At 65.2% G+C, this 13,621-nt stretch overlaps 1 protein-coding gene across 2 annotated transcripts in view; it reads left to right on the plus strand.

Moving 5' to 3' along the window:
* Positions 1 to 13,621, plus strand: part of GPSM1 (G protein signaling modulator 1) — a 31,654-nt gene that overhangs the window by 9,988 nt on the left and 8,045 nt on the right. For both annotated transcript variants that reach the window (XM_063696869.1, XM_055350122.2), the window contains exons 5-11: positions 63 to 186; positions 468 to 583; positions 1,178 to 1,333; positions 2,330 to 2,438; positions 3,496 to 3,619; positions 11,274 to 11,344; positions 12,166 to 12,342. In XM_063696869.1, the coding sequence (XP_063552939.1) occupies positions 63 to 186; positions 468 to 583; positions 1,178 to 1,333; positions 2,330 to 2,438; positions 3,496 to 3,619; positions 11,274 to 11,344; positions 12,166 to 12,342 (877 nt within the window). The remainder of the gene's footprint in view (positions 1 to 62; positions 187 to 467; positions 584 to 1,177; positions 1,334 to 2,329; positions 2,439 to 3,495; positions 3,620 to 11,273; positions 11,345 to 12,165; positions 12,343 to 13,621) is intronic.

A 13,621-nucleotide genomic window follows, 5' to 3' on the forward strand; every position in this document is an offset into this window, starting at 1 on the left:
GCCTGGGGTGGGTGAGGACATGGGCTGGGAGGGACACGGCTCAGAGGCACTCGGCCCCCCAGGAGGAACCTGTCCCTGGTGAAGGAGCTGGGCGACCGTGCGGCGCAGGGCAGGGCCTACGGCAACCTGGGCAACACCCACTATTTGTTGGGGAACTTCACAGAGGCCACGACCTTCCACAAGGAGGTGAGCCGGGCAGGGTGACAGGGTGGAGGGGCCGGGCTGCTGCAGGGGCAGGGCTGAGCCACCCTCTTGGCGGTCCCTGAAAGGGCAGGGTGGTATGGCCGGGCAGCAGGCGCGCCCCACCGAGTCCTGGCCTCATCTGCACTTGGTCCTGCAGCTGCTAGCTGCTCACCCGGACACACAGATCTCTGGCCGGCCACCTGGGCAGGGAGGCAGCCCCTGTCCACCCACGTCAGGCCCCGGGGCTGCGCCATGACCACCTGGCCTCCGGTTTGTCTCCGCAGCGCCTGGCCATTGCTAAGGAGTTTGGAGACAAGGCAGCCGAGAGGAGGGCCTACAGCAACCTGGGGAACGCCCACGTCTTCCTGGGGCGCTTCGACGTGGCCGCCGAGTACTACAAGTAGGTGGTCCCCACAATCTCCCAGGGAGACAGCAGGCCAGGGGGAGCTGGATGCCAGGCCAAGGAAGTGCCCGCCCCAAGTTGGGAATCTGACTGCCTCCCCTCCCCTCCCCAGAAGCCAAGGTGGGGTTCTAGGCTTCCCCGGGAAGGGCAGACGGACAAAGCTCATGGGGAGGTAGGCGGTCGGGGAGCCGGCCTATGGGAGGTCTGGGCCATCTGCCTCCTGGCCTGAGCCACAGAGCAGCGCCTGCCGGGTGGAGCCCGGCTGTCAGCACAGGGTCCTGTGCCCAGCCCTAAACTTAACCCCATCTCAGCCTGAGCAGTGGGCACAGCAGTCTCAGGTCCTCCGGGGAGGAGTGGTGGCGGCTCAGGGTGGTCAGGCAACTTGCCAGAGCCTGGCAGGACCCCCCTTCCCCCTGGGGCCAACAGTCCCGCTCTATGGCCATGTGAGGGTGGTGATGAAGCTGGACCCCAGAGAGGCCCCAGTGGGATTCCGGGGCAGGGGACCATCGGGCAGACTGTGTCCCCATTCTTACCTTCCACCCCTCACCCTGGAACCCTCCTCCTGGGGGCTGACCCTGCCACTCTGCACAGGAAGACGCTGCAACTGTCTCGGCAGCTCAGGGACCAGGCAGTGGAGGCGCAGGCCTGCTACAGTCTGGGCAACACCTACACACTGCTGCAGGACTACGAGCGCGCGGCCGAGTACCACCTGCGGCACCTGCTCATTGCCCAGGAGCTGGCCGACAGGTGCGTGGGCGCAGACGCGGCGGGCAGACCCGGCCCGGCCCACAGGCTGAATTACCGCGGCCCTGGCGAGGTGGCCTGGGTCCCATCCCCTGCTCTGCCACTGACCATGCTGTGACCCAGGAGTGGCAACGCCACTGTGGGGACTGAGCCAGACAGTGCGGACATTGGGCCGGCCACTGACCCCTGGCACAAGCGGGTGGGGTCCCCCTCCCATCCCTCAATTCGCCACCCTGTTGCCCCCGCCACCCATGTATGTATGTAAATATCACTCTCTGGAGAGAGACAGGCTGGCAAACCACAGGCCCCTAAGTACTGTCTTGTGTGCAGGTCTGGGGTGGGTGGTGGCCGGAACAAGGGGCTCAGAGCCACAGGCCTGTGGCCTTTCACAGGCAGCGGAGAGGAGGGGTCTTTTGAAAGGCTGCCCTGCCTGGAGGCTTAAAAGTGGCCCAAGGTTTTCCTTTGTGGCTTGGTGATGAGAATGTTCTGGAATAGACAGAGGTGCCGGTTCCACAGCATGAATGTACAAAATGCCAGTGGATCGTCCACGTGAAAATGACCAAATTCCTGTCAGATGCATTTCCCTCCAATATAAAAACAACCCCCTCACCCAGTGACTTGGGGGGTGCCTCTAAGGGTGGAGGGAGTGCAAGGGAGGAGGCTTGCCGGCCGCCAGGGGGCGAGCGAGGCCAAGGGCCCAGAAACTGCCCGCAAAGGCAGAGCCGGCCACAGGCCAGGTTGCTTGGACTCTGCGCTAATCCTTTTAATGGGAGGGAAAAAGGCAGAGCTGATTGGGGCTTATGCTTGAAGGTGGCAGAATTTGTGGGAGGTCCAGCTGGGGGCATTATCCTGTCGTCCGGTCGATGCCCCTTGGGCCTGGGGGCCCCTGATGACCTTCGAAGCCAGGGTCATGCTGGGGCCGTGACCACCAGGGGAGGGGCTGGGGCTGGCGGCTGGCCTGGAGAGGGCGGGTATGAATCTGGTCTCCCTCTCTGGCAGAGTGGGCGAGGGCCGGGCGTGCTGGAGCCTGGGAAATGCCTACGTGTCCATGGGGCGCCCAGCGCAGGCCCTGACCTTCGCCAAGAAGCACCTGCAGATCTCCCAGGAGGTGAGCCAGGCCTGCCCCCAGAAGTCCCGGGCACTGCCCAGCCCACTCCAGACGGGCCGGGTCCACTCTGCCCCGAGCGAGCGTGTGCGTGCCTGGGCCCCCCTCATCCTTTCAGGGCCATTGCAGCTGCCTGGTCCTTCCGAGGCCTGGTGATGACATGTCTACCGTGCCCGGGGGTTTTTCCTGCAGCCCCCAGCTGGTGCCTTCCTGGGCAGCTGCGTCTCCTCCTCCTTGGAGAGGTTGCACAGGGTCTCTGTGGGCTCCGCCCATCAGCGCCCTCCTACTGTGGTCAGGGCGGAACATCACAGATGAACTGTGGGCCTCCCGGCTCCCGGCCTGTCCTTACATCACCCACTCCCACGCCACCTCCCTCTGCACGCCCCGAGCCTGTTCATGCTAAAGACGGTGCCAGCCTCTACTGACCACCATAGACCCATATAGGAGGTGGCCGGGTGGGGAGGCCTGCAGGTGCCCAGGTGAGGGTGGAGAGGGGCGAGCATGGGAAGGTCAGCAGAGCCCCCGTCTGAAGAGCTTCTCCACTGGCAGCCAGCAGGCAGCCCCCGTGTCCCTCTGAGTGCAGGCTACAGCCTCCAGGGCCTTCCAGGGCTCCATGTGGCCCTCCCTCCAACCCCATGCCACGTCTCTTCTGCTTGATTTAAGCAAACAGTTAGTTCCTGAGTGATGTGGATGTTCCCGGGAGGGTCCCCCACAGAGCCTCGGCGCACAAGGCAGGGGCTGAGAGAGGTGCAGCCGGGCGGGGCCGGGCCCCTCGCGCACCGGAGGGCACAGGCCCAACCGCCTGGGACCCCGAGCATCTCTGGGGTGGACTAGGGGCTGTTGAGGACCTGTGGGACCACCTCACCCAGGGACAGACCCCCAGACTCCACCTCCGGGTCCACAGTGAGTCCTGGTTCCCTCAGAGGCCCAGGGGTCAGTGACCAGTTCAGGTCACTCAGAAGGTCAGGGACGGGTGTACTGGGGGCCATTAAGGTCCCCGTGGAGCCCACAGCAGGGCCCCCAGCCACACCTGCCCGCTCTGCCACCCCACTCGCCACAGATCGGGGACCGCCATGGGGAGCTCACGGCCCGCATGAACGTGGCACAGCTGCAGCTGGTGCTCGGCCGCCTGACCAGCCCGGCAGCCTCAGAGAAGCCTGACCTGGCCGGCTATGAGGCCCAGGGTGAGTTCCAGGGTTGTGGGGGGGTCTTGTTCCCCACAGGCACGGACCGCATCAGGAGCTGCGGAGGGGTGGGGTAGAGGCCAGGCCAGCATGGCTGAGGTGGCAGCCGCCAGAAAATGGCGCCTACAAGCCAGTTCTTCTTGGCCTCAGGGACAGCACAGGCCTGAGGTTCACCCTGAGCCCCTCCCACCCGCATCCTGAGTGGCCCCGCAGGGCTGCTGGATGAAGGACAGGAGGTGGTCGCCTGTTGCCCCACTGGCTGCTCCAGGGCCTCCACCCCCACCTGCCCCTGGAGCACTCGGTGCAGGGAGGGCTTCTGTCCTCAGACCCAAGTAGGAGAGGGCTGCTGGGAGGCGAGAGGGCATCAGCCAGAGGGCTGGGCTGGGCTGGGCTGGGCTGGGCTGTGGGAGCCCTATGTGCCCGGGGCAGTAATCAGGCAAGGCCCAAGGCCATGCGAGGCCACCGTGGTGACCTCATTCATGGACCGCTGGTCGTCCCATGCCAGTCAGCAGTGCTGCAGACAGAGGACAGAACATCCCCTGCAAAGCGAAAAGACTAATAGGTGCCAGGGGGGTGGTGCCAGGTTGGGCCGACTTCCTGAGGTGGCTGGCAGGTGGGTGAGGGGCAGGCTTGGGGGGAGCAGCTGTGTCCCCCACCCATGTGTCCCCCACTCCCAAAGGTCTTGAGTTTGCCAGCCCCCGAGAACGGATGCCTGCCTCCCAGAACGTACCTGGTGCCCCCCAGGCCTGCTAAGGACCAGGCTGGGAACACCAGGCTTGGATGTGGTGCTGGGCTGCTGGAGTTTCTTTTTCTTATTTTATTTTTAATAATTAAATGTTTTTATAGAGATAGGGCCTCACTATGTTGCCCAGGCCAGTGTCAAACTCCCAGCCTCAAGCAATCCTCCCATCTCGGCTTCCAGAAGTGCTGGGATTATAGGCGTGAGCCACCGTGCCCAGCCATCCCCTGGGTTTTTGTGCCACGGTGCTCATGGGTTTCTGACGATGACCTCTCCTGGGAAATTGGGGGTGCATGTCAGCCACCGCAGAGGCTGAAGACAGAGGAAGGAGCAGAGGCTCTGGGGCCCTCAGCGAGTCCGTGGGACAAGGTGCTGTGACTGATGGCAGTGGGTGGGTAGGGGTTGGGCTGGAATGTGCCCCCCAGGATGTCCAGGCCTATTTCTACCCATGGCCGGGGTTTCCTAAGGGTGGGGAGCTCTGCCGAGAGCTCCTGCGGCACCCCTAGTACCCCTCCTGTGTCCCTGGCTCGGCACTGCCACCATCTGGGACCCCAGCAGCAACTGGCAGCAGGGCTGGGAGCAGCTCTGGAAAGGCTCCGCGGAGGCTGCGGCTCTGGGTCCTCCCGACGTTTTCTTTCTTGGAGCCAAGGAAGAGGGGGGCCGGAGTGGGAGGACGCTGGAACAATGCAGCTTCTGTCCCTCTCTGGCTCCTCTGTGCCGCCCGGAGTGCGGGACCCCTTCCAGCCGGCCGGATGCCTCCTCCCCCAGGGCTGGGGAAGGGTCCTCCTCCCCGCCCAGGGCAGCCCGGCAGCCTGGCTGGGGCCGCCGCCCGGCTGCCGCTATGGGAGGCAGGCTGCACACCTAGAGCCTGGGCGGCCCTGGGTGAGACCCCGGCTCAGCTGAGCCTGGCAGGGACAGGGCCTTGAGGCCGGGAGTCTGGACCCGGCGTTGCGGGTTGGGGGCGCCACGGAAGGACCCACGCAGCCTCCCCATTCGGCAGGTGCGGAGAGCGGGGTGGATCTGCGAGCTGCGGGAGGGGAGGGGGGTGCAGAGCCGCGCTAGAGCCTGGCCGTGCGGAGGGGGCGCCAGGGCTGGGGGCACAGGAGGGCGCTGCCCAGCGGGGTGTGGGCAGGGATGAGGAAGTCGTCTGGAGGTGGGGCTTCAGCCCGGCGGGGACGTGGCCTTGCTGTTGTGGGCGTGGTCCATGGGGGCGGTGGGCGTGGCAGAGGCTGGTGGGTTTGGTGTCCGGTTGATAAACACAAGGAGACTTACGTGCGGCTGGAGGACAAGGAGCCTTGGCGCGGCTCAGTCAGCGTCTTAATCTCACTGCCCTCTGCCGGCCCCTCCCCAGCCAGCAGAGAAGCCCCAGAAGTGTGTCTGGGGGTCACCACCCTGCCAGCCACTGCCCTTGTCCAGCTCCTCTGGGTGAGTGGCCTCTATGAGACCCTAACAGCAACCAGCCCCCGCCTCCCTGGCCAGAGGGCACAGGCCCAGGCCTCCCACACTTGCTCCTGGGCTGCCCACCCCCCACCCCAGCAAGGGTGCCAGGCAGGACGGAGGCTCTGCTGCCACTCTTGGTGCGGGCAGCATGATTGGCATGTTGGGAGGAGGGAGCCGGCCCTGAGCCCTGCAGGACCGCCCCCTGCCCTTGGCCTGTCCCCGATGGCCCTGCCTGTCCCACAGGATGTGCGACTGCCCTCGGCCCTGCTGACCGTGCTCCTCAGCCCTCCACCGTCTGGGCCCTGCTCAGGGCGTTGTGAGCACGGTACACAAGAGTTACTGGGGGAGCATGCCACCAGCCTTCCTGGGAGAAGTCCCCTGAATGTCCCAACGAGTGGCCTTGGGGTCAGGGATGTGCATGGCATAACATCCCCTACAGTTTAGGCTGTGGGCTCCAGCCCTGACCAGCTGATCAAGTGACTTGACCCACTTGTGCCTCAGTGTCCCCATCTGGGGAACGGGCCCATCAGTAGTGCTGGGAACAGAGCTTGGCAGGGGTGAGAGGCCAGCGAGCCTGAGGGCCCATAAGCCTGTTACGTTCAGGCCCTGGGTGGACGAGGCAGGTGTGGCTGCAGCACCATCCGCCTGTTCCAGCAGCCCAGTGGCCCTTGGGCAGCCGCCGGGATGGAGGATGCACCCTCCGTCCGTGCGCCTAAGAGGGCCCAGAGGGGACAGTGTGTGGGAAATGGCACACAGGGTCCCGCACGCAGCAGATAGACAGTAAATGCCCGCTGCTCGGTCACCAGGCTCCTGCCGTGTACCAGGCACTGCTGGGGCCCTCACTGGCACCAAGACTGCTGAGCCGCGTCCAGCAGCTGATAGGTGAGGAACGGGGAGCCCAGGAGCGAGCCACATGGGATGAGCTTTGGGAGAAAGAAAAGCCCAACAGGGAGGTGCGGACAGGAACGGGGGAGGCGCAGACAGGAGCGGGGGAGGCGCGGACAGGAGCGGGGGAGGCGCGGACAGGAGCTGGGGGAGAAGCGGACAGGAGCGGGGTGGGGCACAGACAGGAGCGGGGGAGGCGCGGACAGGAACAGGGGAAGCAGGCTGCAGCAGCTTCAGGAGGTGACCATCATCGTCCCTTCCGACTGCCCTCACAAAGCACTGCAGGCCGGGGCAGCAACAGCAGACATTTCCTCCTCATGGCTCTGGAGGCCAGAAGGCCAGGGTTTGGGTGCCGTGTGCTCGGGCGCTGGTGAGAGCCTCTTCCGGGCTGGCAGACGGCGCTTTCTTGTTGTGTCCTCACATAGCAGAGACAGCGAGGAAGAAGGGGGAGCTTGAGAACACTGGTGGCTTCTCTTAAGGCCACTTGTCATTATGGGGCTCCATTGTCATGACCTCATGTAAACCTCAGGACCTCCTAACACCATCCCATGGGGAGTTAGGGCTTTGATCATGATGCTCCAGCGAAGACTGGAAGTCAGAGAGAAGTGAGCCGCCAGCTTAGACGGAGGAACAGCAGTCTGGGCAGAGATAACAGCCTGTGCAAAGGGCCTGAGGCAGGGGCCAGCCTGGTAGGTGAAGGGACAGGGAGACTGTCTGGAGCTGATGGAGCAAGGAGAGGGCCTTGGCCGAAGAAGGGAGGGCCTCGTGGGCCCTTGTGCGAGACCCCCTCCCCGATGGGGCGGGGCCCTCAGAACCCAGCAGAGAAGGGGCAAGGCCTAGGCCAGCCCTTACCACCCCCATGGTCCTTGCATGGAGAGGGGACTTAGGGGCAAGTCTGGGGCAGCAGGCAGGTGAGGGGCAGGTGATCCGGCTCCTGGGAGGTGAGGAGGGGTGGGACTCTGGATCTGCAGTGAGGCGGGGACAGACTGGATTTCAGACCAGAGGTGGGCATGAAGGAACCGTGGGCAGCTGAAAATCGGGGTTGCTGAGCTCTGAGCCAAGCTGGCGGGGCGGGTGCTGCCCTGAGGGGTCCGGCAGGCACAGGGGGCACCAAGATGCTCGATGGGCTTGAGTTGGCCATTGCACATTAACGTCTGGAGCTGGGTGAGGACAGAAATGATGATGACAGTGTGACGGTCAGCATCGGGTGGCCATGGAGCGGTGCTGGGAGAAGTTTCCAAACGTTGCCCTCGCAGGCGGGAGAGACAGGAAGCCAAGCCAGTGGGCCGGGCCTGTCTGGGCAGCTCAGCCAAGGGCATTGGACTCACACTCAACGCCTCAGCCGACTCTGCAGACAGAGGGTGCGTTGAGCCGGGTGCAGCAGGCCTTCCGCCCACCGTCCGTGCCTGGCCATGAGGGCGCCCGCCCTGGGGCCAGACGCAGGCTGTGTCTCAGAAGGGCATTTCAGCCGCTGCTGCAGCCAGGGCCCATCCATGCGGCGTCCTGGTGGAGGGCCAGGCCTGGCAGAAGCAGCTGTGCCGGGCCCAGGACCCGGAGGATGCGGTGGGGAAACCAACTTAGCCCCCACGGCACTGGGGGGCGGCAGAGGGAGAGCCAGGCCCTCAGGCAGTGCACACCGGGAGACGGAGCGGGGCTCTCGCTGGGTGTGGTAAGTGAAGAGCCCGCCCCAGCACAGACGTGCTCCTCTGTCATTTCCATGGTGTGGGGAGCAGGCCCCGAACTGTGTGGGGTCAGCAGCTGTTCTCAGAGCTACCTTGCTCATCTGGGTGGGGGTGGGCAGCTGGTAGCCCTTCAGAAAACAGGCCGTCGTCCCCAGCCCCATTCTGTCCCTTCAGGCTGCACCACCCAAGGCTGGGGCGGCTCCACCTCAGTGCCTGGCCGGATCCTGAACGTGCCGGAGCTAACCCTGATCCCCCTGACCACTGTGGCCACAGGGTGGCGATGGGAGCCCCGCCCGGGGCGTTTGTGTTGGGAGTGGGAGGAGCAGTGGACGGCCCCAGGTCCCGGTGTCCTGCTCAGGCCCCTGATGGGCCCCACGTGTGCCTCTGGCCGCACAGGTTTCCATCCCAGGCCCCTGGAGAGCAGGAGCTCAGGGTGTGTCCTCGGAGCCCAGAGGCCAGGCCAGGGAAGCGCACAGCCCACACTCAGCCAGTTCCCAATCCCTGCCCAGCTCTCATGAAGCTGTAGGCATTCGCCGTGGGCTGGTCTGGGGCCAGCGGGCTGGAGGCGGAAGACCAGCCTGGGCCCCCAAGTCCTCGGCTCCCTCTGCTCCTGTCCCCTTCCCCCCAGCTGCGTTTAGGATGCTCACCATTTAAACGGGTCACATGGACAGACTCAGGAAGGGGCTGCTAGCAGCCAGGCCGGGCCAGGGGCTCCCCTCTGCCCCATAGGTAGCACCTTGCTGTCCATCAGGTGCCTTCTTAGCCGTCTGAATCCCCCAGTGCATCCTCATCACCGCCATTCACTAGGTGGCAGCAGGACCCCCTTCCCAGTTGGGGGTGGAGGCTTGGACTCCATTTGGTGGCACAATGCTCAGACAGCAGCCCCCCAGCAAGACCCAGGCCTGTTCTCATCCGCAGCGTGGGCCTGTAAGGGAGACCCTGAGAGACCCTGACACTTGGGCCCATTTCCTCCCTCCCTCATGGTCTGGGCCAGGCTCATATTTAAATCAGGGCCCTGCTGAGGCTGGGGTCAGGGGGATGTTGGCTGAGTGACTCAGCTGTGCAGGTGAGGCTGGGAGGGGCTGTGTGTGGGGCCCAGTGCCTGAAATGACTGAGTGACTGCCCGCCTGAGCCGGCTCTCTCCCTCTGTGGATGTTGTGTTCCCCGGCAGGGCCCAGAACCCAGGGCTAACGGTGGGGTCCGGGTGCACCTGAGGCCCCGGCACCCTGCTTGGCCATTCATGCTGCTAACTTTGACGAGTGCCCCAGCCCTGGTGGCTGTGCCCCCTGATGCAGTGGGGCCTGGACAGGGTAAGGGGGTGTCTGGGCCTGCCCCCCCACATCTGCCTGACGCAGGCAGCCACCAAGCAGCTTCACTTTAGGAGCTGAGCCTCTCGGGGGGATGAGTGCGGAGGGGAACTGCCCGGCCTGGCCCATCCATGCCGGCGCAGTCTGATGAGGAGGGCGCTGAGCTCTGAGGCGTAGTAATGGGGCCAAGTCTGATGGTCTGGAGGTGCCAGGACTGGATTCTCAGAGTGCCCACTGATGCCAGGGCTGGTTCTGGCCCCACCCTCGGACTCACACTGGGTGTGCGCAGGGCTCCTGGGCACAGCCCGTGTCCAGTGTGTCCACGGGTGGAGGAACACTTGGTTCCCAGGAAGACTGGGTAAGGGTGGGCATAGGGGGCTGGGAGCTGTGGGTGAGCAGGGAGGAGGACGAGGGTCCTCCCGGCTGCGAGAGTCTCCCTGGAGATGTGCCAGGCGTAGGGACAGCAGAGACACGGTCCTCAGTGTCAGCCTCGTTCCGCCGTTGTCCCCTCTGCCTAGAACGTTCTGCTGCCCTTTCCACAGTGGCTGTGCCCCTGTCCGTCCCGCCGCCTCCTCAGGGAAGCGCCCGCAGACCCTGGCTCTCAGCCACAGCATCAGGCCCTTCCCACAGGGCTTCTTGCCTGGTTGAGGACGTTCCCCACTTTCCGGATTCCATCCCATTTTTCCGTTCGCCACCTCATTTCTGATCTGCCAGGTCTGTTGTGCCCTGGATACAGGCTCCTGAGAGTGCTCAGGGAGCGGCTGGGCTGAGGTAGGGCCCACTCTCCCAAACTCCGAAATCCTTTCGGGCCCCGCAGGGCTGAGCGACACCCGTCTCTGCCAGGGCCGTGTTGGGACTGAGGCTTGAAGGTGGGCCTGGCTGTGGGGCTTCCTGGGGGCCCGGGACAGGCACTGGTGGCTCCGCTGAGTCTGCAGCTGGCCAGTGTTGGGTCAGGCAGCTGTGCCGCACCACCCCACTGCGGCTAGAGGGGATGGGGGTCCCTTGGGTGGAGACACGGCCAGTAGGGTGAGCCCCGGGCCAGGAGGGATGGACAGGAGCCCGGGGAAGGTCCCACGGCAGAGCTGGTCTGGGGGATTCATCTGAGGCCTTTGCGTCCCCGACCCTGGCCTGGGCTGCCCGCAGTGAGCTGGGAGTGGACCCACAGGCCCGCCCCACCTGCCTCCGGGGCACAGCATGATGCACCCTCAGGAGGGGGGATTGGGTGGCCTCACAGAGGTGGCCAGGGGCCACAGGAAGGGTGTCCAGGCAGAGGGAACAGTAGGACTGATGGGGGAGGCCCTGTGTGTGGTGGGGGAGAGGCCTGTCCAGAGCCAGGCCCTTCCAGCACAGGGAGCCAAAGCCAGACCCCACCTGGCCCCAGCCAGGATGCGCCCCCTCTCGACACCTGTCCCCTTTGACTCTGACAGTACAGTCGGGGAGATGCAGAGGACACTCAGACATGGCACTCGCCTCCACAAGGGGCGCTGGCTGTCAGAAAGCCATGGCCGGGCTGGTCCTTGGCCCCTCAGAGACTCTGGCCTGGCCCACCCAATGCGAGGTGCCAGGGTGGTGCTGGGCTGACCGGGTCCCTCTGTCTTCAGGGGCCAGACCCAAGAGGACGCAGAGGCTGAGCGCGGAGACCTGGGACCTGCTGAGACTCCCCCTGGAGCGGGTGAGCCAGGGACATGGGACCGATGTCAGCACAGCCGCTGCCAGAGCATGGGCAGCGGGGTTAATGAGGCAGAGCCACCGCCACCCACCTCAGCCCCTGTCTGCTGGGAGATAAATGTGCCCTCCTCGGCCTGATGCCCTGCATGGCCCATCTGCCACCTGCTCACCCATGTCCCTCAGCGTCTGGCCAGCTGTGCCCCAGGCGAGGCGTGGTCTGCACACATTTCAGGCCCCCATACTCCACCCAGCTGCTATGCCACCACACCCTCGGGAGCCCACAGACGGGCACCCACTCCTGCCTGCTCCCTGCTCTCTCAGACTCTGACCCAAAGCGGGGACAGCTGCTGCAGGTGCAGACACTGGCTGGGGTTCAGCAAACCCACACAGACAGATTCGGGGGCTGCCTGGCATAGGGCCCTGGGCTGGCCCTGTGCCTGCCGGCAATGGGTGCTGTGTGGCCTGGGCCAGCAGCCTGACCTCTCTGAGCCTCTGGTTCCTCTGGTGTGGCCTGTGTTCAGTTGTGGATGGCCGTCAGGGTTCTGCTGTGGGGACGAGACCCAAAGACGCCCACAGTCACTGTCATTGCTGGTATAAGCCGGCTGACATTTGGGGGGGCCACTGGCCCTCAAACACCCCACCCTGCCTCTCCCGGCCCCAGCCAAGGGCCCACAGCCCCAGTCCTCTCCTCCTCTCTGGGTACTGGGCACCTACGGTGTGCATCCATGAAATGGAGGCGGCCTGGCCTTCCCTTCAGGGTCCTGGGATGGGGACATTGGTTCACAATTGCCCAGGCCATGCACAGCCAGCCTTACCCCTCCCCAGGAGCAGAATGGAGACAGCCACCATTCAGGGGACTGGCGGGGGCCCAGCAGGGACTCGCTACCCCTCCCCGTGAGGAGCAGGAAGTACCAGGAAGGCCCGGACGCTGAGAGGAGGCCCCGGGAGGGCAGCCACTCCCCGCTGGACAGCGCCGACGTCCGGGTGCACGTGCCACGCACGGTAGGCGTCTTTGACGGCAGATCCAGGCCGAGAGGGAGGAGAGCTTGGCAACTGCGCCCCAACTCCACTGCCAGCCAACGGGGCCAGGTCAGGCCCGGGCACTCCAGGGAGGCAGGGGTCCCTCCCCGGTGCACCTGGTGCAGTGCTGTCCTGGGACCCCGGTGGGGGCTCTGGGCAGGGCTGAGTGTTTAGCATTGTGGTCGCACCTGGCCTCAGAGGCCCTGGCCACCGAGGAGCCTCCTGGGGACTCTAGGCTGGGCTTTTCTGCATGGAAGGCCCCGCCTCTCTTTGGGCCTCAGTTTCCATCTTGTTCACCAGTTGGGGGCTGGCTCTTCCCAGCCTTCAGGTGGCCTCTCTCTCTGACTCCAGCCCCCACCCTCCTTTGTTGGGACCCTCCAGACCCATCCGCTAGTCACAGGAGCGTGTCCCTGAAAGGGACTGGCTGCCTTCACTGTGAGAGCCGGGCTGCACAGATTCCCCGATGGGGTGCCCCTTCCTGAGGCGGCTCTTGGAGGCTCTGGCCAGTGAGGTCAAGCCTGTGATTCCTACCAGGGCCCTGGAGGGGTGGACGAGGCCAACACAGTCCCTGGGGGAATCCTGGGATCTCTGACACCTGGCGGGGGTCCCTGAGCAGAGGGGCCTGAGGGGCACCCAAGGGGTGGGTGGGAAGCCCCTAAGCCACACCCATGGTCAGGCCCTCGTGTGGAAGCACCTGCAGCTCCAGCTGGGCCAAGGTGCTGGGGCCTCTCCTTGTCGGTGCAGGGGCCGGGGCAGGACCGATGGTGAGTGGGATCATGGAGGGGATGCAGCTGGGTGGCCTGTGCATGGCTGCAGTGCCCCTGGTGAGGGGACAGCAAGGGGCTAGGTCCACTCAGGGTTCCTCCTGGTCAGGGACTGGGAGGCCCCACCCTGCCCTACCCCACCTGGGCTCAAGGTCACAAGTGGAGCAGAGGGTCACAGCCCAGCAAGCAGCAGCAGCGCAGCCTGGGGGCCACCCAGGTCCTCAGGGCTAGCCAGGAGCCCCCTGCATTGCTATGGCACACAGAGGTGGCGGGAGGGGTGGGGCAGTTGCAATGACTGCCAAGTGTATGGGTGGACGGACGGGGGACAGACAGACCGGTGGTCAGACTCGGGATTGGTGGGGGGACGGGTGACAGGCCGGGCCTGTGCCTGGCAGGTGTCAGCTGTGCCAGGGCCACCCCAGCCACGGGGGAGCCGGTTGGTGTTCAAGGGCACAGATGGGCCGAGTCCGGGTTCGGAGGTCAGCCTGGAGCTCCCC

The sequence above is a fragment of the Gorilla gorilla genome, chromosome 13, assembly GCF_029281585.2.
Source record: "Gorilla gorilla gorilla isolate KB3781 chromosome 13, NHGRI_mGorGor1-v2.1_pri, whole genome shotgun sequence".
Lineage (NCBI taxonomy): Eukaryota > Metazoa > Chordata > Mammalia > Primates > Hominidae > Gorilla > Gorilla gorilla.